We start from the raw sequence: 23,908 nt of genomic DNA, 5'->3' as shown, positions 1-23,908 counted from the left end.
CCTCTCCACACTCAGCGCCCTGCTCTTCGGTGGGGTTTTGACCTACGGCCCAGAGAGAGTTGTTAGTTCCTACTCCTCAGCTCTTATCACAGTATCTCTGTCCACTTAAATCTGGAACCCCGAACACTCTGGGGAGACAGAGGAGTCCGACACCCAAACAAAAAGACCCTGACGGAACCCGGGTAGCATAGGAAGACGAAGCTCTAAAAAGTGCTATAAATTGCGCATACTAGGATTGAAGAAATAAGTAAATGGGTTGAAGACGACGAGAGCTGAGTTTTCTCACTGTGGGGGAGGAAGTCACCAAAAAGGAAAGAGAAAGACGTGAGTGAGCCCTGCTGGGCCGGCCTGGAGTCATGTTTCCGTCTGAACTCACGGTTTTCAGTCTATACAGGGACACAAAGATGTGATTGGACATCTGTGCATACACGTGGGTTTGTACACGCCCATGTATCCGCTGTGAGAGGACCTAGAAGCAGTGAGCACACTCAGCACCTAGATCTTGATTTCTAAATACCATTGGCCAATAAACGGAACCAAAGCTCCTTGGGGAAGCGGCTGACTCCAGGGGAAATACTGAATGAATTTAAGAGCATCATGTGGTAAGAAAGTGCTCAACCGGGTCATGTCGAAAGGGCACCAGGTCCAGCCCGAAAGAGTTCCCGGTGGCCAAAGCTGGGACAGTTTGAGCAGCAACAGACGGGCAGGTGACACAGGAGGTCAGAAAGAAGGGTAGGGAGTATGGGGCAAAATTAGTAAGCGTTCACAGAAAACTACACAAACCAACACCTGACAATTGTTACCAGCAGGAAAAAAGAATTGAAATTGTACCCCAAAGCGTGTACCACGGGTTACATTTCTGCTTAGCAGTCACCCGGTCAGGACAACGTCCACTCTAAGTCCTGACTGGATCACATCACAGTGTGATATAGAGCAGTGGTCCCCAACCTTTTTTGGGTCACAGACCGGTTTAATGTCAGAAAATATTTTCACGGACTGGCCTTTAGGGTGGGACGGATAAATGTATCATGTGACCGAGACAAGCGGTCAAGAGTGAGTCTTAGACGGATGTAACAGAGGGAATCTGGTCATTTTTTAAAAATAACACATTGTTCAGACTTAAATATAAATAAAACTGAAATAATATAAGTTATTTATTCTTTCTCTGCGGACCGGTACCAAATGGCCCATGGACTGGTACCGGTCCGCAGCCCGGGGGTTGGGGACCACTGATGTAGAGGATGGAGGAGACTGTGCGGGCTGCGGGGGGAGGGGCAGAGCGCTACGCCCTGCCCCCCCTGCAGTGGATGTCAGTGGAGAATGCCTGAAACGGAACAATCAAGAACTAGCGACATAAGTACGCCATTTAGAGATATGGGCTCCGAGATTAGACAGCGACAGCCCCCAGGGAGCTGGGAATGGGGGGGCGGGGGCTGCGGCGTCCCTGACACAACATGCAGGTAAAACCACGGCTTCGTACAATGTGCGTGTGTGCTGCTGATCTGAAAACTAGAGCGTTAAAAATCCATCTAGACATGTAAGAAAAGAAAACAGGAAAGGGAGAAAGGGAGGGGGAGGGGAGGGAGAAAGGAAGTAGAAAAATGGAGACAGAAGAGTTAGGGGCGAGACTGACTGCTTTCAACCGGGTCTCTGGCTTCGAGACAGGGCTCCCCCAAAGGGCCGCGGCGGGCGTTCGGGTCCGGTCCGTAGCCACCATCACCACCTCGGCCTACTGTTGCCGCACATGAAGACGGTGCAAGGTTTCAGCGCCCCAACCAGCTGAGGACAGAGTCCACAGAGCAAGCTCCTTGGACAAAAACATCTACTCGGCAGAGGTGACCCCTCTCTCCCACACATGCATTTCCCAAATGTCGGCGGTAGTCAGAAAGCAAACGGTTACCACACATTCCCGGGGCAGTGGGGGACAGTGGAGGACAGTGGGGGGCAGTGCCAGGTGGAGAGCTAGGAGCTCCGAGTCTTGTCTGTGCGGCCATGGAGGCCCTTCTCCCTGAAACCCACAGGCAGCCACAGCGGGGGAAGGACAGGCAGGGAAGGGACTGCCTGAGAAGCGGGGCTGGGGGAGCTGGCTTCCCCCGGCAGGTCTTACGTCCCGTCCCCCAGCGGGTCTTACGTCCCCCGGCGGGTCTTACGTCCCCCAACAGGTCTTATGTCCCCCGGCAGGTCTTACGTCCCCCAGCAGGTCTTACATCCCCCCGCAGGTCTTACGTCCTCCAGCGGTCTTGGGTCTCAAAAGGGAAGATGGGAAGGCAGCTGGACACCCCAGGAGAGGCCCATCTCGCCAGGCCTTGCCCAGGCCCGGAAACCTCACGCTCCCACGTGCCTCACGGAGATCTCAGGCCCCTGGAGACCCAAGAGCTCGCTGCTACCCCAGGGTGTGATGCTGCTCCCAAGTTCACCCTGCCCTACCCCGAGTGCACTGGGCACTCACCGCAGAAGGAGCCCCTGTGTGCCCTGGGGGTGGGGGTGGGTCACCCAGCCCTGTGGGTGGACACGACCTTTCCATGTTTCCGAAGTTTCTAAGGAGGCTCTCTAGGCTAGTAGGCTGCAGGAAGGGGAAGCGTGCCTCTTTGGGCAGCTGAAGGGCACCTGTCCTAACCCCCCGTGCCCATCTGAAGGCCCTGCCCAATAAGGGAGCCTACCCCACCTCCTGGGAACTCCCAGTCTGCTGTAGGGTGCGGCTGCCACCCTCACAAAGCTGTGGTCTGAGGGAAGATAGACAGTGTGCAAGCCCCAGGGATTCCAGTCTGAGCCGGGAGGCTGTCGGACCCTCCCTGGTACAGAGCAGTGGGTGTGTGGGTTTTTCCGTGCCAGCCTCCTGCCATTCCCCCAGGAGCCTGCAGACCTCTGTTCCCCAGAGCAGGTCCTGCACCACTTAGCAACAGAGACCATTTACATAATGCACCGAGTGTGAGAGCAATAATGGCTGGGGAAGCAGGGTGCCCGTTAGTGGCTCCTCAGGAGGGAAAATACCTGTTCCCACACCACTGCTTCCCCCACAGAATAAGAGCCAGAGGCTGCTGGGAAGCAGGAGCCTGTAAGTGCTTGGCTGCTGCCAAGAGGGGCCCAGAAGCACCAACTCGGCCCTGGAAACGGGGCAACTTCAGGACAGAGACCCATGTGGAGGGAAATTTCCAAAACACCCAAGTTTTGGACATATATCCACCCAGCCATGCTCCCGGAGCCCGCATGCCTGCTGGGCCCAGGCCCTGCACCCACAGCCTTCCTGGAGGAGGTGGTACTCTGGCAGGTGGGAAGGTAGAGCTGGGAGGCTGGGGAAGCCAGGTTGCAGCTGCCCAGGAGGCGGTAACGTTCAGACACAAAGGCAGCGATGGAAGGGGGAAAATACATAAAAATTACTGGCATGGTAATTGCTTTTTATATAAATGTTCTTTTTAAAAGCTTTCCCCAGTGTGAAAGTCCCTCTTTAAAAAGAATAAATTCACGGCACACCAATTCATCCCGCGCCTATAGATGGAGCATAATGAAGGCTCCTCCGTCAGCACCTGATGGAGAGACAAGTGGCTGCCACTTAACCCAGCGTCAGGGTCCCCTGCGCGAGGACAAGGTGCGGCGGGGGCCAGGGGTCTGAGGGGTGCAGGAGGGGCAGCGGCAGGCCCCCTGGTGAGACTCCAGGCCTCGGAGCAGTGCCAGTGGCTGTCGGGGCCACAGGAGTGGCGTGAGCGGGGCGGAGTCAGAGCAGGGAGACTGTGGGCTGTAGGAGCCGGGGAGCAGGGCAGCCCTCACCTTCCAGGGAAGGAGAGGGGAGGCATCCAGCAGGCTTCTGGGGGATCGGCCCGCAGGGCGTGTGGACAGAGCCGGTGGACGATACGGTAGCCTGGGGGGTGAGGGGGTGGCCTGTCCTGGGCTGGAGGAGGCTCCCTGCGAGGCCAGCTCTGCTGCAGTCCTGCAGGTGTTCCCACCACCGCCGGGAGGTGGAAGGGAACGATCGGTGACTCCAGCCCAGGCAGGAGGGGCTGCTCCCCTCACCAGAGGGCCCAGAACCTGGAAACGGAGGCTCCTGCCTGGTGCCCCATACTAGTCCCAGCTTCATCTGTGAAATGGGGACAACGGCCAGGTGGCCTCACCACCCAGCCTCTGCATACGGCCTGTGCTCTCCACAGTGCAGTCGCTCAGGCCAGCACCATCCCAGGGCGCGGACACACAGGGGTGTGAGGACACGTCCACAACTGACTGGCCCCCCAGAGGGCCACGGAGCACAGAGCAGGCGAAGAGACTGAGGGGGCGTTTTCCAGGCATGGGCATAGTACGTGCACGGCGTGCGCGCACGGATGCTCCTCACCCACAAGTGCAATTTCTCAGCCTCGCTAATTAATCAGTTAAGTAGTTCTCGCCTGCTCTGGTGACAGCTCCTGGTGCCAGCTCCCAGGGCCAGCATCTGTGCAGGCCCACCCTGGCCCAGAGGGTGCCTGCTCACCACTGCACACAGAGCTTGGAGGACTGTGCACTCAGCCACACTCACACACATGTACACACTCGCCTGGTCACACCCACCACGAAGCACACTCCTGTGGAATCACATGCTTGCATGTGAGCACTCACACACACACACTCAGGCCTGGTCACACCCACCACGAAGCACACTCCTGTGGAATCACATGCTTGCATGTGCACGCTCACACACACACACACACACACACATACTCTCACACACACATGCAGGCCTGGTCACATCCACCACGAAGCACACTCCTGTAGCATCACACGCTTGCATGTGCACGCTCACACACACACACACACACTCGCCTGGTAACACCCACCACGAAGCACACTCCTGTGGAATCACATGCTTGCATGTGTGTGAGCGCATACACACTCAGGCCTGGTCACACCCACCACGAAGCACACTCCTGTGGAATCACATGCTTGTATGTGAGTACTCACACACACACACTCGCCTGGTCACACCCACCATGAAGCACACTCCTGTGGAATCACATGCTTGTATGTGAGCACTCACACACACACACACACACACACACATACTCTCACACACACATGCAGGCCTGGTCACATCCGCCACGAAGCACACTCCTGTAGCATCACACGCTTGCATGTGCACGCTCACACACACACACATGCAGGCCAGGTCACACCCCCACACGCAGCATTCCACGCAGGCCTGACCTCTCCCTTCGATAGACACAAGCGCTCACCTCGCACCCCCACCTGCACACACATGTTCACGTTCTTGTCTGCATGTCCACATATACCCCCATTCCCAAGTGCGGCATCATGCTTCTCTCTCCCACTCATGGTCGGCTCCCCTCCACCTCACACGGGTGTCCACAGGTCAGAGACCGGGTGCCCAGTGAGTCACGGGACCAAGAGCCAGCTGCCCACGCTCAGACTCCCAGGAGGCCTGGGCACGACTGTGCCCCTCTGGCTATGGTTTTCCTACCCCGTATGATGGGGAGACTGGGCTGAGCCCCCCAACAGCTCCTGGCATTTCCTGCCTTCCCCGTGTACCTGAAGGATGCGAAAGCCTTGGGCACCACTGGCCTGGAGGCCTTCCCAGGGGAGGGAGCTGTGGGCCAGGTTTCACACTGGGGAGCGGCCTGGAGGGGGTGGGGTGTGTGAGGAGAGTGACAAGTGGCTGAGGAAGGAGCAGCTCAGAAGTCTAGGGGGGGCACATGGATGGCCGGAGGGCCCGAAGCCCCCCCCCCCCCCGACCCAGGCCACACACCTTGGCCAGGCCTCTGGGTCACTGCAGGACGCGCCCCGCCTCCCCAGACCGAGACTGAGCCCTTCTCCATGGCCCCTGCGCGCGCGTGCGCGCGCACACACACACACTCACCCTTTCCCTCACAAGGAGCAGTCGGGGGGCCTCTGCACAGACTGGGCTGGGCGTAACAGCCTCCGTGTGAGCCTCCCTCTCCCGGCCACCTGGCACCGAAGACCTGCCCTGGCGCACTGGGTCTGTTCCCCTGTGGGGGCTGGATGGCTCCCACGGCCCGTGGGACAGAGTCAGAGCCCGGTCTCCCCTTCTCAGTCCTCGGGCACTTACCCGCCCACTGAACAGTTACTAGCTAAGCACCTACTCCATGCCAGCCTGGTGGGCACACAATGCACATGTGTGCACTGCAGGCCGCTGGGGACAGCAGCCTCCAACCCCACGTCCTGAGGCCAGCGTGCTCAAGCCCGGAGTCAGACACCTGGTTCCCTGACTTATGAGACCCAAGGATGGGTGAGGAGGGGGCCTGAGGAGTCTGCCCAGGGTCCACCCTCTGCCTCAGTCTCTCACCCAAGGAGCCGGCCTGCCCCCTGCGGAGGCACCGCGTCCCAGGGCTGACAGAGGTGTGGGAGACCGGGTGGTCTGGGGCTCTCAACCGTCCCCAAACACTAGCTCTCTGCCCACAGGAGGGAGGGCCACGCTCAGAAAGGGTGGAGGGAGCCAGGCTGAGCCTCCCCCTCCTGCCCGGCCGTGGTAAATGCTGCTCACGCTGCCCCTGGGGCCCCCTGTGGTTTGTCAGAACCAATTACTTCTCTGCCTCTGCCAAGTGCTTGAGGCTCCACGAATCTCAGGCAAGTGTCCCCGTGGCTGCCACGGATCCGGGGAGGGAGGGGTGGAGGAGGAGTGAGGAATGCAGATTGGGTCAGCCATCCCCAGGGGGCCCGTATGAGAATCCATTCTGGCTCTCTATCCCCAGCCCCCATCTCCACCCCTGATCATGCAGACCGGCCCCCCCACCCGGCTCCGGACATGCAGCCCCTCCACTCTTCAGAGGTGAGGCCAGGGACCAGGGGGAGGGGAGGGGAGCAGACTGGCCTCTCCTCAACCCTCTCCAGTGTGGGGTTTCCTTCGGAGCTGACCACTAGCTGTCCGGATGCAAGGCCAGCATCGCTGGGGACCGCAGAGGAGACTGCTGTTCATCAGAACACAGCCGTGTGTGTGTGGGGGGGGGGGTCTTGCCTTAGGAAGTCTGACAAACGTCCCAGATTCCTAAGATGGAAGGATTGAGGGGCGCCCACTTCAGGGAAGGGGCCTGCAGCAAAGCCACAGGCTCTCGACTCAAACTTCCAGAGAGAGCAGTGCTGTCTGTCAGCCTGGTGGGGTGCTGATCACACCACCTCTGAGAATCTCTTTCTGAAACCGAGGGACCTCCGTCAGAGACCCCACCGGAGACCCCTGCTGTTGTCCCTCCAGGCGCCCCTGATCCTCAGCCCTGGCCTCGGCCACTCCATTTTCTGACTCACTAACCTTGCACCCTGGTCTCAATGCCTGGGGCCTGCCCAGAGGTCAGTGGTTACCATTCCTCCCATTCCCACTCCACTGCAGCCCATCCCCGTCGTCCTCTGAGCCCAGCGGGGCTGGCAGACAAGTGGCCCACTGGTTACTGACTTGAGAAACAGATTCCCCGGGCCACTTCCGGGGTGAAGGGGCCCTACCTGTCACCTGTGCCTGCCTTCCCCAGGGGCGCCTCTGCAACTGGTTCCCCTGAGTTCCTGGCCCAAGAAGCCACCTGCCCTGCCCTGGCCCACGGGCCCTGTTTCTTCAAGCCCTGATGGTCTTTGTGCCTCCTCCCAATAAGGTCCCCAAAAGATGTCATGATCAGCAGATGCTACAGACTGAATATCTGTACACAGAAACCTAATCTCCAAGGTGACGGTATTTGGAGGCACCCCCATGAATGGAATGAGCGCCCTAACAAAGGAGACCCCAGGATGATCCCTGCCCTTTCCATCACGTGAGGACACCATGAGAAGACAGCCAGCTACGAACCAGGAAGAGGGCCTTCAGCAGACACCAAATCTGTTGATGCCTTAACCTTGGACCTCGCAGTCTCCAGAGCACGGGAAATAAGCCTCTGCTGTTTATAAACCACCCGCTGCGGTGCTGGGACGGCAGCCCGGGCAGTCTGAGACGGCAGGGAAGAGGGAACCTACTTCCAAGCTCCTGGGCTGAGCCAAGCAAAGGCGACACCGTGGGCATCTGCACTTTCCAAAACCGTCACCAGCTCCTAGAGGGCGGGCAACTGATAGTGGAGACGGGGTCCACAAAGGCACCCCCACATGTGCAGGGTTCTGTCCGCAGCCTTTCCTCACGCCTGCTCTTTTGAGACCCTCACGCCTCCCATGAGCACAGATGGGATCCCCGTTTCACAGATGGAGAACTAAGGCTCCGAGAGGCAGACAACACTCCCCAGGTCCCACGGTGTGCAGTCCAGCCCGGCCGTTTCTGCCTACCACCACCCACCGCTGGCTGCTGCCCGTGGCACAGGCTCCAGGCTCAAATTCCACCTGTGCCGCTTTCCAGCTGTGGGACCTCCGGCAGGCCCCACCTTCCGAAGGCACCAAAGGCCCTCTCTAGCTCTAAGCCTTCGTTCCCTACCCTCTGGGAACTGACATGGAATGGGGCCCCTCCTGGGGCAAGCTGGAAGCCAACGGCCTCTCTCCCGTGCCTGCTACCACCAGACATGGGTCTGACGACCCCACCCGGGGTGCCTCTCCCACAGACCCGTCCTCTCTGCACCCACAGCCTCCACAGGGACCTGGGCAGCAACTCCTGCACCCGCCTTCTCCGCCAGACTCTGAAACAGCCAGGATGCAACCACCTACCTACTCATGCCCCTCTGGGGACCGTCCCGTGTCACTGCATCCACCACCTGCTGTGAGGCTGTTCTCACCTAACAGGCCCTGGGGAGCAGGGAGGGGGGAGGCCCAGGAAGGCGCAGGGGCAGAGAAGGGCCCGGGGACTGGCCCAACCTCAGCCACCCCGGAGGCTGGGGAGGCTCCAGATGGCTGGTGCCCACAGAAGGCCGGCTGACGCGAGCCGGGGTGCCAGGGTCAGGTGTCTCGGGGCAGCCCTCCCCCCACAGCAACCTCATTGCACCTCCTCTCTGGGGAGGGGGTGCAGGAGTCCCACGCCCGTCTGCAGGACTCCAGGCAGGAGCTCCTGCCACAGCTGAAAGAGCTTTTGAAAAGCTTCTCAGAAATGGAGTTTTCTCCTGCGGGCAACAAGGGAGTGTGCGGGGAGGCGGGGAGCAGGAAGGCACCAACCGGCCCCTCCAGCCTTGTGCATCCCCACGCGGCGACAAACAGAGCGTCCGGGACCACGCAGGGTGCGGGGGCTGCGCTAGAAGGGGCCACCTCCAGGACAGGAAGAAAAGAGGAGGGGGGCGGGCTGGGCTGGGGGGATGAAGAGGGGGTCCCGGCCGGGCTCCGGCCAAGGCTCCCCTGTATCTGCCTGTGTGCATCCAATTATGCTCAAGTGGCAGCCTCGCCACGTTGCAGGCGCCCTCTCCGGAGCCCCCCTCAGCCCCACGCATCCCCGCTGGGTGCTGAGCAAGAGGACCATATGGAGGGAATAATAAGACAATTAACTTTCCATTAAAGAATAATATATGTGGGTTTTTAGGGAGGCGAGCAGCAGCAATCCCTACCCAGCAGCATATTTCATCCCTGCCCGCCCCAGCCACCCTGACGCGCCCCACATCCCGATCATCCACATCTACGCCAGGGGAGCGAGGGCACCACTGGGTCTCACTGGGAGGCGGCTGGCACAGGCAGGGCTGCATGAGGAGCAAGCACAGAGCCCGTAGGACAGTGGTTTGGAGGTTTCTAGAAGCCTGGGGGCTCCCTCACACCCCTCCCCCATCTTTGTGCACACCGCCCAGGACAGCTGCGCTGGTCCAAGGAGCTGCAGGCCCGTCTCCTGGGGCGCATGCGAACCCCAGCGCTCTGATAGGACCAGCTGTGGGACCTGGGGCCACTCGGCTTGAGTCCCCCTTTCCTGACCCTCCAAGGCTACTTCTGTCCCCCGGCACCTCTCCCACCTCTGCTTCCTTCCTCTTCTGCCCCCGCCCTGATAGGGTTGGGGGCTTCCCCGGCACTCTCGGAACCTGCTAACCCCGCCCGAGAGGCCCAGATGCCTAGACAGGACCCTCCCCAGATGGGGGCCAACCACCACCCTGGCCAGCACCTCCTGAACCGGTGTGTGAGCGTGCCCGTGTTTTAGGAGTTGGTGACACCAGCGAGAGAAGAGGCCAGTCTTTAAGGACAGGGGCCCTGTCCCCAACTCCTTGAGCCACTCAGGAAAGGGGCCCTGGACGCGGCCAGACTGTGGTCCTTGCCGGGAGCTGGCTCCAGATGTGGCACTTTGCAAATATTAATTACACATTCCCAGGGAGCACCGAGCAGACGGGGTGCAGGGACGGCCAGTGGCCGACAAGATGGGCTGGGACGACGCTGCCGTCACAGGTTCAGGGCTACCATTTCTGGCTACTGGGGCACGTGGACGCCATCAGCCTGCATCACCAGGACTGCCCAGAGCAGCACAGCAGTGGGGCAGGGAGCAGGAAATTTGGGGTCCCTGTACACATAGCTCCACAGTCCAGGGCAGGGGGCTGCCCTAGGGTGGCTCCTCCAGGCAGGCCCCAGGCCTGCACCTCTGCGCTAGTACTTCCGCCTAACCCCTCCACTACTTGGGACGGCCTGTCAGGTCTCTGGGATAGGACCGGCTGGTGGTGACAGTCAGCTGGGATCTGAGATTCTCCATTTGTACAACAGAACCACAGGATAGCCAGAAGCTGAGCTAAAGCCCTCATGGGGCTGAGGTGGTCAGGGACATAGGCAGGGCTCTAAGCCACTTCTGCCCTGACCACAGGCCAGGTATGGGGGCCGGGGCTTCATGTGGACAGATCCAGACTTGGCTTGAGCCTTCCCAGAGGGTGGCCTGTGGTCCCCAGGTGTGGCTAGCCCAGGTCTCTGCTGCCAGCCCCGCCCTGGCGGGACAGCCTTCCCTCACCTACAGCCCCCACCCCTGGCAGAGGACCTTCTAGTCCTTGTGTCGCGCCCCTCCGAGGACAGTGTCTCCTGCGGGTCAGGAGCCCAGCTCAGGCAGCTGGACCTGGCAGCACGGCCCTTCATGTCTGAGTCCTCTCTCACGCTCTGCTTTCCCACAAAGTCCACAGCGTTGTCCCCCTTCTACCCTGGACACCCAGAAGGGGGTAGTTTCCTGGTTGTACCCATCGGGGTGACCTGAGCTTCAGAGTGGGGAGACTGTCCGTCTCTGCATCCTCCCTCATGCACCCCAGGCACCTGATGAATTATTCATCCTGATCAGCCTCATTATGTAAATGAGCTCAGAGCCCAAGCATATGCTTTCTGCTCTGCCCCCCAGGAGGGGAACAATATGGTGCCGGTGGGGGAGGTAGAGAAGGGGCTTGGGAGGCCTTGCTCGGCCTCCAGGGGCTCTGGACAGGCCAGCCTGCAGCAGGGCCACACTCCTGTGACTTGCTCACAGCCAGAGTAGGCCAGGGCTGGGGGGAAGGTTGGGCTGATTACCTGGCAGGCATGGTACAGCAGCGTCTGGCTGAGCGTGTGGGTGGGGCGGCACCCGAGTCCCAGGTGACGGTGGGAGCCCCTACTATGAGCTGGCCCTGGGGTTAGGTGAGTAAATGTGATGGGGGTCTTCCCAGACAGACCCCGCACCCCACAGAGATATACCATGGTTTCCGACCTGTAAAGGGACCACAGTCTGCACCCAGTCACAGCCCCGCGGGGTTGTGGGGAGGTTGGGAGGACAGTGCCAAGTCAGGGACAATGCTCCCAAATGCCACACCTGCAGGTCCTGAGCTCTAGCCACTGCCAGCTCCTGTGGCCCCCAGCTCCTGGGGGAGGGGCTGCCTCCAGGACCAGGACAGGCGGACAGGGCAGCCGTTCCGGGGAAGAAGGCCGAGGAGGTCAGGGTTCCAGCACCGCCCCAGCTGCATGGTGTTTGAGGCAGCTCCGAATCCGCTCTGGCAGGCCTGGGGAGGGGCCCTGGGGCAGAGAGGGCGCCAGGGTCCACAGGAGCATCCACAGCCGGGCCAGGGCTCTGCAGCAAGCATCCTCCTGAGCCAGCAGAGCCAGGCACAGGCTGGGCACGCGGCCCTCTGGTATGCCCTGCAAGCAGAGCCGTGGAGGCTCCGTCTGGGTGGGGGGGGGGGGCGGGAGCTGAGCTGGCCGGTCAGCTGCCTCCTGGCTCCCCAACCTTGTCCTTTTCCTCTTCACCTGCCCCCTTACTGTCCACCTCACCAGAGGGTCCCGTGCCAAGCAGCAGTCCCAGAGCCGTCTGCGCGAAGAGGCTGAGGAAGCAGGTGAGAGAAACTAGAGCAGGCTAGAGGGCCACCGGAGCGCTGGCAGCCGCGGGCAGGCAGAGGGTGCCAGGAGGAGCCGGGAACGCCCGGTCAGCACTTTCCTGCCTGCTGCCAGCTTGGCCACGGCCACACCACGCGTGGCCCCTGCTCTGGCCCAGCTTCCACCTCCCCAGGCGCACCCTGCCCACCCTCCCGAGGGGAGTCATGGCCAGAGGAGCCCCCTGGAACAGGAGTTAGGAGCCCTGGTCCCAGCCCCAGCTCTGCCCCAGCCGGCTATGTGACTCTGGTTTCTGGGGGGTGGGGTGAGGAGAGACGTGCTTATTGACGAAGGTGTCTGGAATTGCTCCACTGCCAACAGAAAGGAAAGTAACAACACATCTGAGGAGTGAAATGGTCAGTGAGGGCGTTCAAATCTGATGTCTACAAAAGGGGGTGTCTGTGTCAGTCTGTTCAGTGCCATCCTCCCCACCTCCTCCTCCAGCCAGACCTCCCGGCCACACCATGGACCGAGGATGAGGAGCAGAGAGAGTCCAGGACCCACCCAGGAGCACACAGTGGGTCCACGGAGCCAGGATTCCATCTATGGTCCTCACCATGCAGGAAGCCGAGTGGTTCAGACAGAACCGCATCTCAGGCATGAAATAGGTACGTTACCTTCTCACTGGCAAACTTCCCGGGTCTGGATTGCCCAGGACCATACAATAACAATGTCCTCGAGGAGAGGATTCAAAGCATGGAAGTTTCCTGCCTGGAGGTGCCTGCTTAGCTCCTTAGGTGGGGTCCAACTTATGTCCCCATACAAAACTGGGAGAGGCACACAGCACACCTTCCAGGGAACTCTCACTTCGTTGGCCTGCATGCTGCACCTGGCAGTGCCTGCTTGGAACCTAGTTAGGGCCGGGTGTTATTTCTGAGCATAAATTGACTTCTGTTCCAGAACAGCTTTTCCTACAGCGCCTTCTCGAAAAGCTCAGCTGGCCTCCGGGTGCGCTGAGTCACTGAGAGTTCACAGGAAGAGAGTGGGATGGGGTTACTGCAATTCAAGCCCAACAACCAGTGAAGAGAGGTTCAAAGAGGCTGGGCCACTGAGGGGAGGACACCCAGTGAGTGGGTGGCTCTGACCTCCAGACCTGGGCTCCCTCTCCCTCTCTCTCCAGACCTCATCAGAGGCCCCGAGGAGCCCCGCCCTGTGCCGAGGTCCTCCGTTCACAGCCCACATCACGGCCGCCTCCGTTTCCGGGGCCCCTGCTGTAAGCTAAGTGTGTGGAAAGGACCGGGACAACACCCCTTGGTGGCTTCCCCACAGAAGTTCCATCTACTGACACTGGCCCTGGCCAAGAGGGATGACACAACACAGGACAGTGTCTCAGCCCCGAGCCCCGGGGCTGGGCCCTCCACCAGTGACTCCGTGCACTCTGCTGTTCCCGGGACAACCGTCCGCAGGACATGCCTGTCAGTCTCCGGTTGCACCGCCCGGCCCCCAGCCCCCAGCCCCCAGCCCCCGGCCCCCGGCCCCTCCTGGAGCTCAGCTCTCTGAGCCTGTGTATTTTCACATAAAACGTGATGGCTCAGGAGACTGACAGCAACACATTTTGCAGCCTTCTGGGGGTGACGGATGGCCTGCTCTTCACATCACTATTTCAAACATTAACATAATCTCCCAGGATGAATGTGGTCGCTCCTGTCTAATCAATCACCCCTCCCGCCCCTGCATCCCGCATCTCCCCGGGCACAGGCTTCCGGCTCATCTTGAGCCGGAAGGTGGGGCAGCACCTTCAGCAGGCAGCGCTGCCCCCAGGGCGGCGTGGCCTGACCACCCCACTCACCGCATGGACGGACAGTCCCTCAGGCTTACGTCCACAACGGCACCCGCTGACCCGCCAGGGCCCGGACTCGCGGCCCAGACGCTGCCTCAAACACTGACCTCGCCCGCCCGCCCACCCGCCCAGCCTGACACCAGGGTTGACCGGGTGCCACATCTGCACAGTCGCCTCAGGAACAGCAGGCTGAGACCCCAGGGAGTCACTGTTTCTCCAGTGACATCCCCGCCTGCCCCCGAGGGTCCAGCTGTGTGCGTGTCACTAGGCCAGGTCCTCAAGGCCTGCCAGACCGACCTCAGTCCTCGTTTCTGCAGCCCTCCCCCCATCCCGACGGGGAGCAGGGTCTGGGAAGGGAGCTTCCGGGGCAGCAGGCTTACCTCCCGGAGCTGCTGGACGCCCCCGAAGATCCGCATCACGCCGTCGACCTCCTGCTCCAGGCGCCGCGCCCAGTGCTGCATCCTGCGTGCAGAGAGGAGAGAGGTGTCAGCGGGGCCTGCCTGGCGCAGGAGCAGCCGAGCCTGCCGCCTGGGGTGCCCAGCGGCAGCGTCCCTTCAGGAACCAGAGCGCACCCGCAATCCCTTTAAAGCCCAGACTCGGAGGCCAGGGCACTGTCAGACAGCCGGGGAGGGGGGAGGATTGGAGTCTAGATGCACAGAGGGGGTCCAGCACCCTCAGGAGCCTGCAGGGAGCCTGTTTTCATGGTGAAGAGCCAGCGCTCTGCTGCTGCTGCTGCTGCTGCTGCTCTGAACATGGGGACTCTGGACACCAGCAAGGAGGGGGATGGGCAGGAGCCAGGAGGTACCTGCTGAGTCTCGGAGCCTCCTGTCCCCAAGGCTGGGTGGGGTCTGGGGAAGACGGAATATGAGTGGCTGCCACCACGACCAAGTCATTGTGTAACCTGGGGCAGGTGCCGGCCCCCTGGGCCTCTTCTGAGGCAGCACACATGGAGATCATCCAGTTCAGATGGTCCCCTCCCCCTCTCCAGCACCCAGATGCTATCTGAGGCCCCTTGCTGCATAGCTCGCATGAACCACCCACTCATGGGTCCAGTTCAGACCATCCTGCCCCTTTCTGGGGACCCAGAAAGCCCCATGAGTCCTTCCCCGGAGCCAACAGCCTGAGCAGGGCTTCTGTGCACTGGAGCCACCTCAGAGTGTATAGAAGGACACACGAGAACGGGCAGGTCAAGGGTGCCTCCCAGGGACTCTTAGACTGGACAGGCTGGACAGGCGGTCACATGGTCCTGTATTCTCAGCCCACACCCCTGTGGACACCCTTCAGGCCAGGCAGTGCCAGATCAGATGAGTAGAGGGGCTGGCCAGAGAGACCCTGCCCACACTGCCAAAGGTGCTTCCGCTGTGACCAGGACCCCTCGTCCTAATGCACGCGAAAAGCCACCTCAACTTCCCTATCCCACGGACACCAAATGAGGCCTTTCCTGCAAGGGCTCACAGAAGAATTACCACAGACTTAAATACCCCACGGGTCAAGCACATCCCATAGGGCAAAAAAGGGAGTGGGTGGTGCCAGCCCCCAGCCTCTGGAGAGCCACCCAGGAGCCATAGAACCCGGGAGGTGGCATTTGGCTCTGACACCTGACCTGGCCCTGCTACCTCCCTGCGTCCCCCAGTGCCACATGGTGCCAGGACTCTTGTAGCTCCACGGGTCATTAGAGCTTGCCCCTGCCCCACATCCTCCTCAGGCCTGTGGCTGGGCCCCTGCCATTGTGCATGCCCGGGTCGGTTGGCATGGGAACTCAGAGCAGGAGGCGGGTGATCACTAATTGCAATTTGCCAAGCTGAATGTCAGGACCATGATGAAAAAAAAAAAAACCAACATCAAAAGAAAGAGGTATTAGTTTCGGCTTGTTGCTGGCTGAGCCACAGCCTGATGTCCATCCACCTTCACTCCCCACCGCAGGGGGAAGCCAACCCCGAGCCCAGGCCGAGGCCAGGCTGCAGGCCAGGCACGAAGAGCAACCAGCCCTTGGCCACCGCTGGGGGAGGGCACAGCCCCGTGGAGAACAGAGGGCCTTCTTGGGCCTGGCTCCCTCCCACCAGGCGCTGATCGCTTGGTCCTGGCCACGGGTGGACAGTGCGGCCCGTGGCTGTTTTGTGTCCCCGGGACGGAGCCCGGGAGGGCTTATATTGAGATGAGCCGCAGTACAGTCCTATGTCCGTCGAGGTAGGTGGCACACGAATGGGTGAGGCCAAGGAGCCAATCTCCAAGGGGAACCCTTAGTTCTGCCCTGGCCCTGACCCTGACCTCAGCCATTCACGGGTCTAGGCAACAGCTTGCCAATCACGATCTTCCCTGTAACCATCGTGTACAAGGGCACCCACTACATGTGTACGAGCTGTGGGGCCAGCATCACACCTGATTTCTTCCTTGAATGCTCACAAAGAAGCAAAGGGCATCGTCCTGAACTTAGAGATGAGGAAACTGAGGCTCAGGCGGCATTAAATGATCTGCCCAAGGTCACCCACCCAGCAAGTGGTGAACACAGAACTAGACCCAGAGGGGTGCTGGAGTCGGCAGGAGTCGGCCGTGTGGACCTCTTTCCAGCTAGGCATTCTGTGTCATCACCTTGGGAGCTTGACATTGGCCATAGGAGGAATATTTATACATTGACAAATGCTGCCGATCCCAGTACTCTTTCTTCCCCAGGACAGCAAGTTGCAATCGTTTCCCCGCACAGCTGATTCAGTCCCAGGCTGCTGACTCTACTCTAGTGTGTCCATAGGTCTTTGGTTCTAGGATTTCACAGATAAGTAAAACAAAATTAATTGGAAGAAAAGGCATGGATGCCAAGGTTTTATTTTGCTCAGACAACACATTATTATAATCATCATTTCATCAAAAAAGCTATTTCAACCCTCAAAATTTCTTTAGAACAGTCAAATCTCAGGATAAAGCCCAATCTTTCCCAAAACATACACTCACTGCCTCCCCTCGTCCCTGCCCCCCCCCCGCCCCCCATGCACACACACATATACACAGTCTCTGCACTCCCACCCCCAGGCTGTCTGCCGTGGGCTGCAGGGACTGGCCTCCCCATGCATGACACCCCCCCTCTTCTGGGGTCTAGGGGTAGCTCTGGTCCTTGGTCTGGCACACGAGGCCTGATTACTTGTAGTAATCAGCTACAAGTTATCTGATTATTCACCTACACCGAACCCCATTGGAAAGGCAATATGTGTGCACAGGAGTTCAAAAGAACGTGATAGATCATTCATTTCATCTTCACAGAGATGTGACTGTGGGTCCCAGGGTTTGGCTGGTGTCCCAGTACTGGCTCCAAGGGGTGACAGGAGGGACCGAGGAGGCCAGGAGTCAACGACGTACCTGCAGCGCCCTGCCTCCAAGCAGGAGAAACCACCCCCCAAACGGAGACGAACCCCGGCACGCCTGTCATCCTCACACCAGCAGGAGGGCACGGGGCTCTCCAAGGATCCACGGCTCCGCTGAGTCAAAGGCAACCAGACCAAATCCCACCTGGGCTTCCAAGGCCTCCCTGGTCAGAGACTGTGGCCCATGGGCCACCCTCCCAAAGGCACAGACCCACCTGCCAGCTCCCTGCGTCCCTGTGATTTTCCATGCTCTTCGTTGAAATGACATTGCTTATCTCCAAGTGTCTCTAAGTGCCAAATTAGCAAGACAGCGAGGAGAGAATCTGGGAGGAGGCACATGTAGCCAGGGGCTGCAGCCAGCACAACGGTGACAGCTGTGGGCACGGGAGGCTGGGGACAGAGCCGACACCACCATGTCCTCCAATGTGTTGAACTCGAACACTGCACCCCCATTTCACAAGTCAGAAAACTGAGGCCACTGGCAAAGATGGCTGCAGGACCATACACTGTCAAGAAGTCAGACCTGGCCCTGGCCGGTTGGCTCAGCGGTAGAGCGTCGGCCTAGCGTGCGGAGGACCCGGGTTCGATTCCCGGCCAGGGCACATAGGAGAAGCGCCCATTTGCTTCTCCACCCCTCCGCCGCGCCTTCCTCTCTGTCTCTCTCTTCCCCTCCCGCAGCCAAGGCTCCATTGGAGCAGAGATGGCCCGGGCGCTGGGGATGGCTCTGTGGCCTCTGCCCCAGGCGCTAGAATGGCTCTGGTCGCAACATGGCGACGCCCAGGATGGGCAGAGCATCGCCCCCTGGTGGGAAGAGCGTCGCCCCCTGGTGGGCGTGCCGGGTGGATCCCGGTCGGGCGCATGCGGGAGTCTGTCTGACTGTCTCTCCCTGTTTCCAGCTTCAGAAAAATGCAAAAAAAAAAAAAAAAAAGTCAAACCTGGCCGCCACCCTCCCAGGACTCTGAGCCTTTAGGAAACCTTGGGAAGTTCTGCCCCATCAGACCCTCAGTTTTCCTGCCTGTGAACAGGGGTCCTAAGGAGTGGTTAAAGAAGGGCAGTATTATTGACGGGCAGTATTATTATTATTGGGAAGTCTCCTGAAGGTCAGAAGCTCATCCAGTCCAAGCCCCCGTCCCGCCCTCAGCACTCAGGAAAACCCTCCCGAGTGCCTGCACTTGGGGGAGGAGGTGTGGAGGGAGGCTGCTGTGGAAGGGAGTCCCCCAGTGGTTCCCCTCAAGCCCCTCCTCCCTAGCTGACAGGGGACAGGAGTGGGCACAGGGCGGAGGTGCCCATGGCCCAGGACGAGCAGGCGGAGGGCAGCCTCACTGGAAGACGCTGACGCAAGGGGCTGCAGGATGCCAGGCCTTGGTCTCCAGGGCAAAGTCAGAACCAAGATGTGAGGGAAGAGGGGGTATCACCATCAGGCAAGGTGTGGGGGGAGATCTGGGGCTGAGGACCCCCTTTCTGCACACAGAACCATGGAGACTCAGCTGGGGGCTTCCAGCTCTGAGGTCCCGTAGCACAGCCCCCTCCCCTGGCCCCAGGGATGAGGCCAGGGCCAGGAGGAGGGGTGGGAGAAGGCTGAAGAGGAGGAGGGGTGGGAGAAGGGGGAGAGGCGAGGGTCGGGAAGGAAGTGGGGGGAGAGAGGGCTGGGGGCTCAGGGAAAGAGCCTGCCTACAGATGCAGCAGCATAGATTAAACCACTGCCAGTTGTTAATTTTATATGTGAAGTTGTTGATCAGAATGTGATTTAATTGTACAGTATAATCCAGGCTTTTGGAATAAATTATGCAGAAAACTCATCTATAATTAAACAAATCAAAAAACCAGAGACAGGTGACACTGCAGGTTCACCCTCAGAGGGCACGGGTAGGTGTGGCGGCTGGACCCTGCAGCGGGGCAGCAGGGGAGGGGGAGGCCCAGAAGAGGCCAAGGCCTAGTAGGAGCAGGTGCCTACAGACCCCCAACCTTGGCCTCTGCAGGCCTTCTCACCACTCCCAAGGAGGGATATTTTGCCATCGAAGCCCTGCTGTAGGCTGCTTCCACCAGGGAGACTGCCTGGCTAAACCCCATTCCACTGCGGGCTTAGGAGAAATCTGCAGCCCTCTCCCAGCTGGGTGGAGCAGCAGGTAAAGTTGGAGGGGTGGATGGCAGGACAGCACTGGGCCGGGGCAGGTGAGGGGTGTGGGGGCAGAGAGGGGTGTGGGGGCAAGTGATGGGTATGGGGGCAGGTGAGGGGTGTGGGGGGCATGGAGGGGTGTGGGGGCAGGTGAGGGGTGTGGGGGCAGAGAGGGGTGTGGGGGCAGGTGAGGGGTGTGGGGGCAGGTGAGGGGTGTGGGGGGCATGGAGGGGTGTGGAGGGCAGGTGAGGGGTGTGGGGGCAGGGAGGGGTGTGGGGGCAGATGAGGGGTGTGGGGGGCAGGTGAGGGGTGTGGGGGGCATGGAGGGGTGTGGGGGCAGGGAGGGGTGTGGGGGCAGATGAGGGGTGTGGGGGGCAGGTGAGGGGTGTGGGGGGCATGGAGGGGTGTGGGGGCATGGAGGGGTGTGGGGGGCAGGGAGGGGTGTGGGGGCAGGTGAGGGGTGTGGGGGCAGGTGAGGGGTGTGGGGGGCAGGTGAGGGGTGTGGGGGCAGAGAGGGGTGTGGGGGGCAGGTGAGGGGTGTGGGGGGCAGGGAGGGGTGTGGGGGCAGGTGAGGGGTGTGGGGGGCAGGTGAGGGGTGTGGGGGCAGGTGAGGGGTGTGGGGGCAGGTGAGGAGTGTGGGGGGCAGGGAGGGGTGTGGGGGCAGGTGAGGGGTGTGGGGAGCAGGCACAGTGGAGGCCATCTGCTGCCAAGGGCACTGAAAACAACTGGCAATGGTGGGGGCCCACAGGTTTCCTGCTTCTCTTGTGACAGGCTGGCCAATTATTCTCCCAGCTCTGGGGGAGGCAACAATTTAAAATAAAGCACTATTTAATTATTCCGATTATATTTCAGCTGGCCTGCCAGCTCCCACCGCAGTTCCTTCAGAGTTTTCTGAAGGGGAAAGAGAGACACAGCAGGAGATGGAGGGAGGGTGCAGAGGGCCTCGGTGTTAGGCCAACCCTGTTCCATAGCCACCCAAAGCTCAGAGGGCAGCTGCGGCCCCTGCGGAAGCAGAGCTTGGGACACGGCCACCCCCTCCCCCCTCCCCAGGCCACAGCCCTGCTGCAAACAGCAGGAAGCTCAACGCTGAACCCCAGGACTATGGCATCTCCAGAGCCACCTCCCCTGGGGAGTCCTCCCTGACCACATGGGTGGATGTCCCTCTTTACTTAGACTGAGTACCCAGATCTATCCCTGGCTCCTACAAGACGTTGGTCCAGGGGTGCCCCCTTAGGCCTCAGTTTTCCCACGTAGAAAATGGAGGCAAGGCTCAACACTTGCCCACTTCCCAGGACTCAAAGAGGAGGCAGGTGGAAACACCTGTCCTGTGGGACTTGTGTGCCCACAAAGCCACCCAGAGGGTGGGGCTGCTCTCCCCTCAGTCCAACCTCCTTCCTCAGACCTGCAGCTCACTAGACCTGGGCTAGCTGCAGCTCCTCCTTAGACTGGGGCCTCCGCGTGGGCGGCAGCGTCCCCTGCACTGCCCCAGAGACCCTGACCCGGGGAGACCCCTCGGGAAGGCCGGCTTCCCCTCCTGCTTATCTGCTCAGGAAAGAAGTCTTTTGCATCCTTCAGGCTTCAAAGCCCAGGGTGAAACTCCAACCGCAATTTGATCACAACCTCCCAAGAACAGGGCTGGCAGAGAACAAGTCTAGCCAAGGTCATTCATTTCCAAGAGGCCACATCTCGGATCAGAGTGCCTGGAGGTGTGCAGCCCGTCAGCACTGCCTCGCACTGCACATCCACAGAGGGGAAACTGAGGCAGGCGAGAGGGAAGATGCTGGCTCCTCTGCCTCATGGTGAGGTAAGGCTCCCAGCGAGCCACTCACCACTTCACAAGCAGATAAACTGAGGCTCAGGACTCAAAGCAACAACCTCATCTTCAATGGCTCTGTGATTCACAGCTAAAGGAGCTCCAAGTGTGGGCAACAGTGTGCCCCCAGAAGCACCGTCCCCAACCCCAGCTGCCATCCCATGCACACCAGGATGCCATGGAGCCGGGGAGGGGCCAGTGTTGCCAAAGCTCGGATTAGCCTAGAGCCACTGGCCTCCTCCTCTACGTGTGTCTTGGGACCCTGCCCAAATACTGCTCCTTAATGAGGTTATTCATTAATGACGGGTGTCCCTTCCCTTTCCTTTCTGGGAAGAGAGCTCTCCCATCGAGCTGGCTCTCAGCTGGGAGGTAGCAAGCCCGGGCCCCCGCCCCATCCCACCCCACCATCAGTGAACAGTCATCTAGCTTTAATTAGGGCACTGGGTCCAGCCCAGGATTTACTCCTAATAGCCGGATGGGGGGGGGACAGTGGGGGACAGTGGGGAGAGGCCAGGAGCCAGGGAGCAACCTCGCCCAGGCAGCCCATTGCCCGAGAGAGAGAGGGAGTATCCATCCTTACAGAGCACATGGCCACAGCCTCACTCCACATGTCAGTTAAGGCTGGAGAGGCTGCAGGACACCAGTAATCAAGGAGGACTGCATGGATGAGGCAAGCTAGGGACATGTGGGCTGAGAAGGGAGAGGAAACCGTCACAGATCGTGGTATGACCTTTGTAAGATCTTCTGCCTCAAGGTGAAAGCAGCAGTTGTCACACCCACAGCCACAGGGATCCTAGGCAGCCCCTCAGCAGGTCCAGGGCTTTCCGGCAGCAGGAGAAGCCCCCAAGGGCAGCCTGGTGGGGCTGGCCCGGGGCTGACTCTCCACCAGCCAGACTGTGGACCAGGCCCTGCTCTGTGGTCCACATCCAGCTCTGTGATTTGGCTTCAACAGATCCCAGTTGCCAAGGTGGCCTGAGGCCTCCACAGGCCATTTGGGGATCCATTTCCCAAGGGGTCTGACTGGGGCCTTTCTGCCTGGGGCCTGCACCTGTGAGCCAGGTGTCACCACAGTGACAGGCCCGGGCTCCCACTGCACAGCCTTAACTCCTCCTTCGCAGCAGCTGGATCATCCCCGCCGGTCCTCAGAGGGGAAAACCGAGGCACAGAGCAATCGAGCGATGTGCCCAAGGTCACACAGCCAATGAATGCCAATCAGGGTGACACGCTCTCCTCCTCCAATGCCAGTTTGGAACGCCCAGCTGCCGGAGTGGCCACTTGGATATCTAATGGGCCTCTCAAACTCGATGTGCCCGGAACTGCGACCCTGACCTCCCTCTGGATCCTCACTCTCTCTTTACTTCACTCCACCCCTGCCACTCCCCTGCTCAGCCGACCTCAGTGCCTCTGTTCAGCCCAAAGCCTCAGGGCAACCTGGAACCTGCTCTGTTATACCCACATCCAACCTACCAGCAAATCCTGCTGGCTGCCCCTTCACCCTGTGCCCAACAGCCCATCGCCTACCACCTCCCTGGCCCCCAGCCTGGCCTGGGCCACCGTCCTCTCTCTCCAGGCCAAGTGCCATCATCAGTTCACTGTGGGTTGAATACAACCCTACTCAGGCCTTGGCCCACGCTGTTCCCTCTGCCTGGATCGGTCTTGCCACAAAAGACCCCTCTCACCTCCTTCAGGTCTCTGCATACGTATCACCTGCTTGATGAAGCCCCCTCTCTGTCCCCCATTTTAAGCTGCGCCCCTCCCCAAGCAGCGGCTGATCTCTGTGTGCCCTGCCAGGGTTACCGCTCCAGCTACTGCTCTGCCCGGCCTCCTCTTGGGCCATGAGCCCTGAGGAAGGAGGCCCCCGCTCTCCAGCCTGGCGGTGCCGAGTGGCTGTGCCTCCCCAAGTGCGGGCGGCCCCCCGCCGCCCTGCCCAGCCTGCGTGGGGCCAGCCACGGGGCAGGCAGGTGGGCTCCGCAGAGGAAGCCTGCCGAGGTGCCAGAGCCACCCCGGGGCTGGTCCAGGAGGCCCTCGCTTCCCCTGGCTCCGCTCCGTATGAATTATTAAAGCTCGTTTATGACGAGCCTGCCCAGGCTGTGGCTTCCGTGCATAATTCATGGCTCTCCCAGAAGAGCCAGATGCCGGAACAACTCCTTCTTCCAGGAAGCCAGGAGAAAGTGCAGGGCAGCGGCCCACCCTGGGCTGTCCCGCATTCTCTGTCGCCTTTAGCAACGAGCAAGAGGAGCTCAGGAACTAACTGCGGCCTCCCCTCAGCAGAGCAAAGGATCCAGGCCAGAGACACAGGGCCTCTGCCGGCCACTCTACCCAGGATCCACCGTCCCCTCCCCAGGCCCGGAGCCACCTGCCCTGGTCACTGACACAGATTGTGTCCATTTTGGGGTCCGTGGTGCCTCCTTCTCTCCCCACACATTCTGAAGGTAGTCAAGCCCAATGAGAATTTAACCCCTGCCCAGGCCCATTTAACAAACAGATAAACTGAGGTTCAGCAAGGCTGGCTCTCAGGAAGTGGATATGTTGACACAGCCCCTGGGTGCCCAGCCAGGTGCTGTGACGGGGAGCCACGCCCAAGCCTGGCCTCCGGGGTGGCACTGCAGGGTTGAGGCACCTGTGAAGGTCGCCCAGTGAGGTAGGGAGAGGACCCAGGAGCTCTAGGGGCTGACGCCGGGCTGGAGGTG

The 23,908-nt window shown here is 60.4% G+C and overlaps 1 protein-coding gene across 4 annotated transcripts in view; it reads right to left on the bottom strand.

The window, feature by feature from the left end:
• CACNA2D2 (calcium voltage-gated channel auxiliary subunit alpha2delta 2) overlaps positions 1-23,908 on the bottom strand; it is a 136,365-nt gene that overhangs the window by 93,444 nt on the left and 19,013 nt on the right. For all 4 annotated transcript variants that reach the window (XM_066245272.1, XM_066245273.1, XM_066245274.1 and 1 more), the window contains exon 2: positions 14,317-14,398. In XM_066245272.1, the coding sequence (XP_066101369.1) occupies positions 14,317-14,398 (82 nt within the window). The remainder of the gene's footprint in view (positions 1-14,316; positions 14,399-23,908) is intronic.

Source organism: Saccopteryx bilineata, chromosome 10 (assembly GCF_036850765.1).
Source record: "Saccopteryx bilineata isolate mSacBil1 chromosome 10, mSacBil1_pri_phased_curated, whole genome shotgun sequence".
Lineage (NCBI taxonomy): Eukaryota > Metazoa > Chordata > Mammalia > Chiroptera > Emballonuridae > Saccopteryx > Saccopteryx bilineata.
The sequence above is the reverse complement of the archived record's forward strand: the minus strand, read 5'-3'. Positions and strand labels throughout refer to the sequence as shown.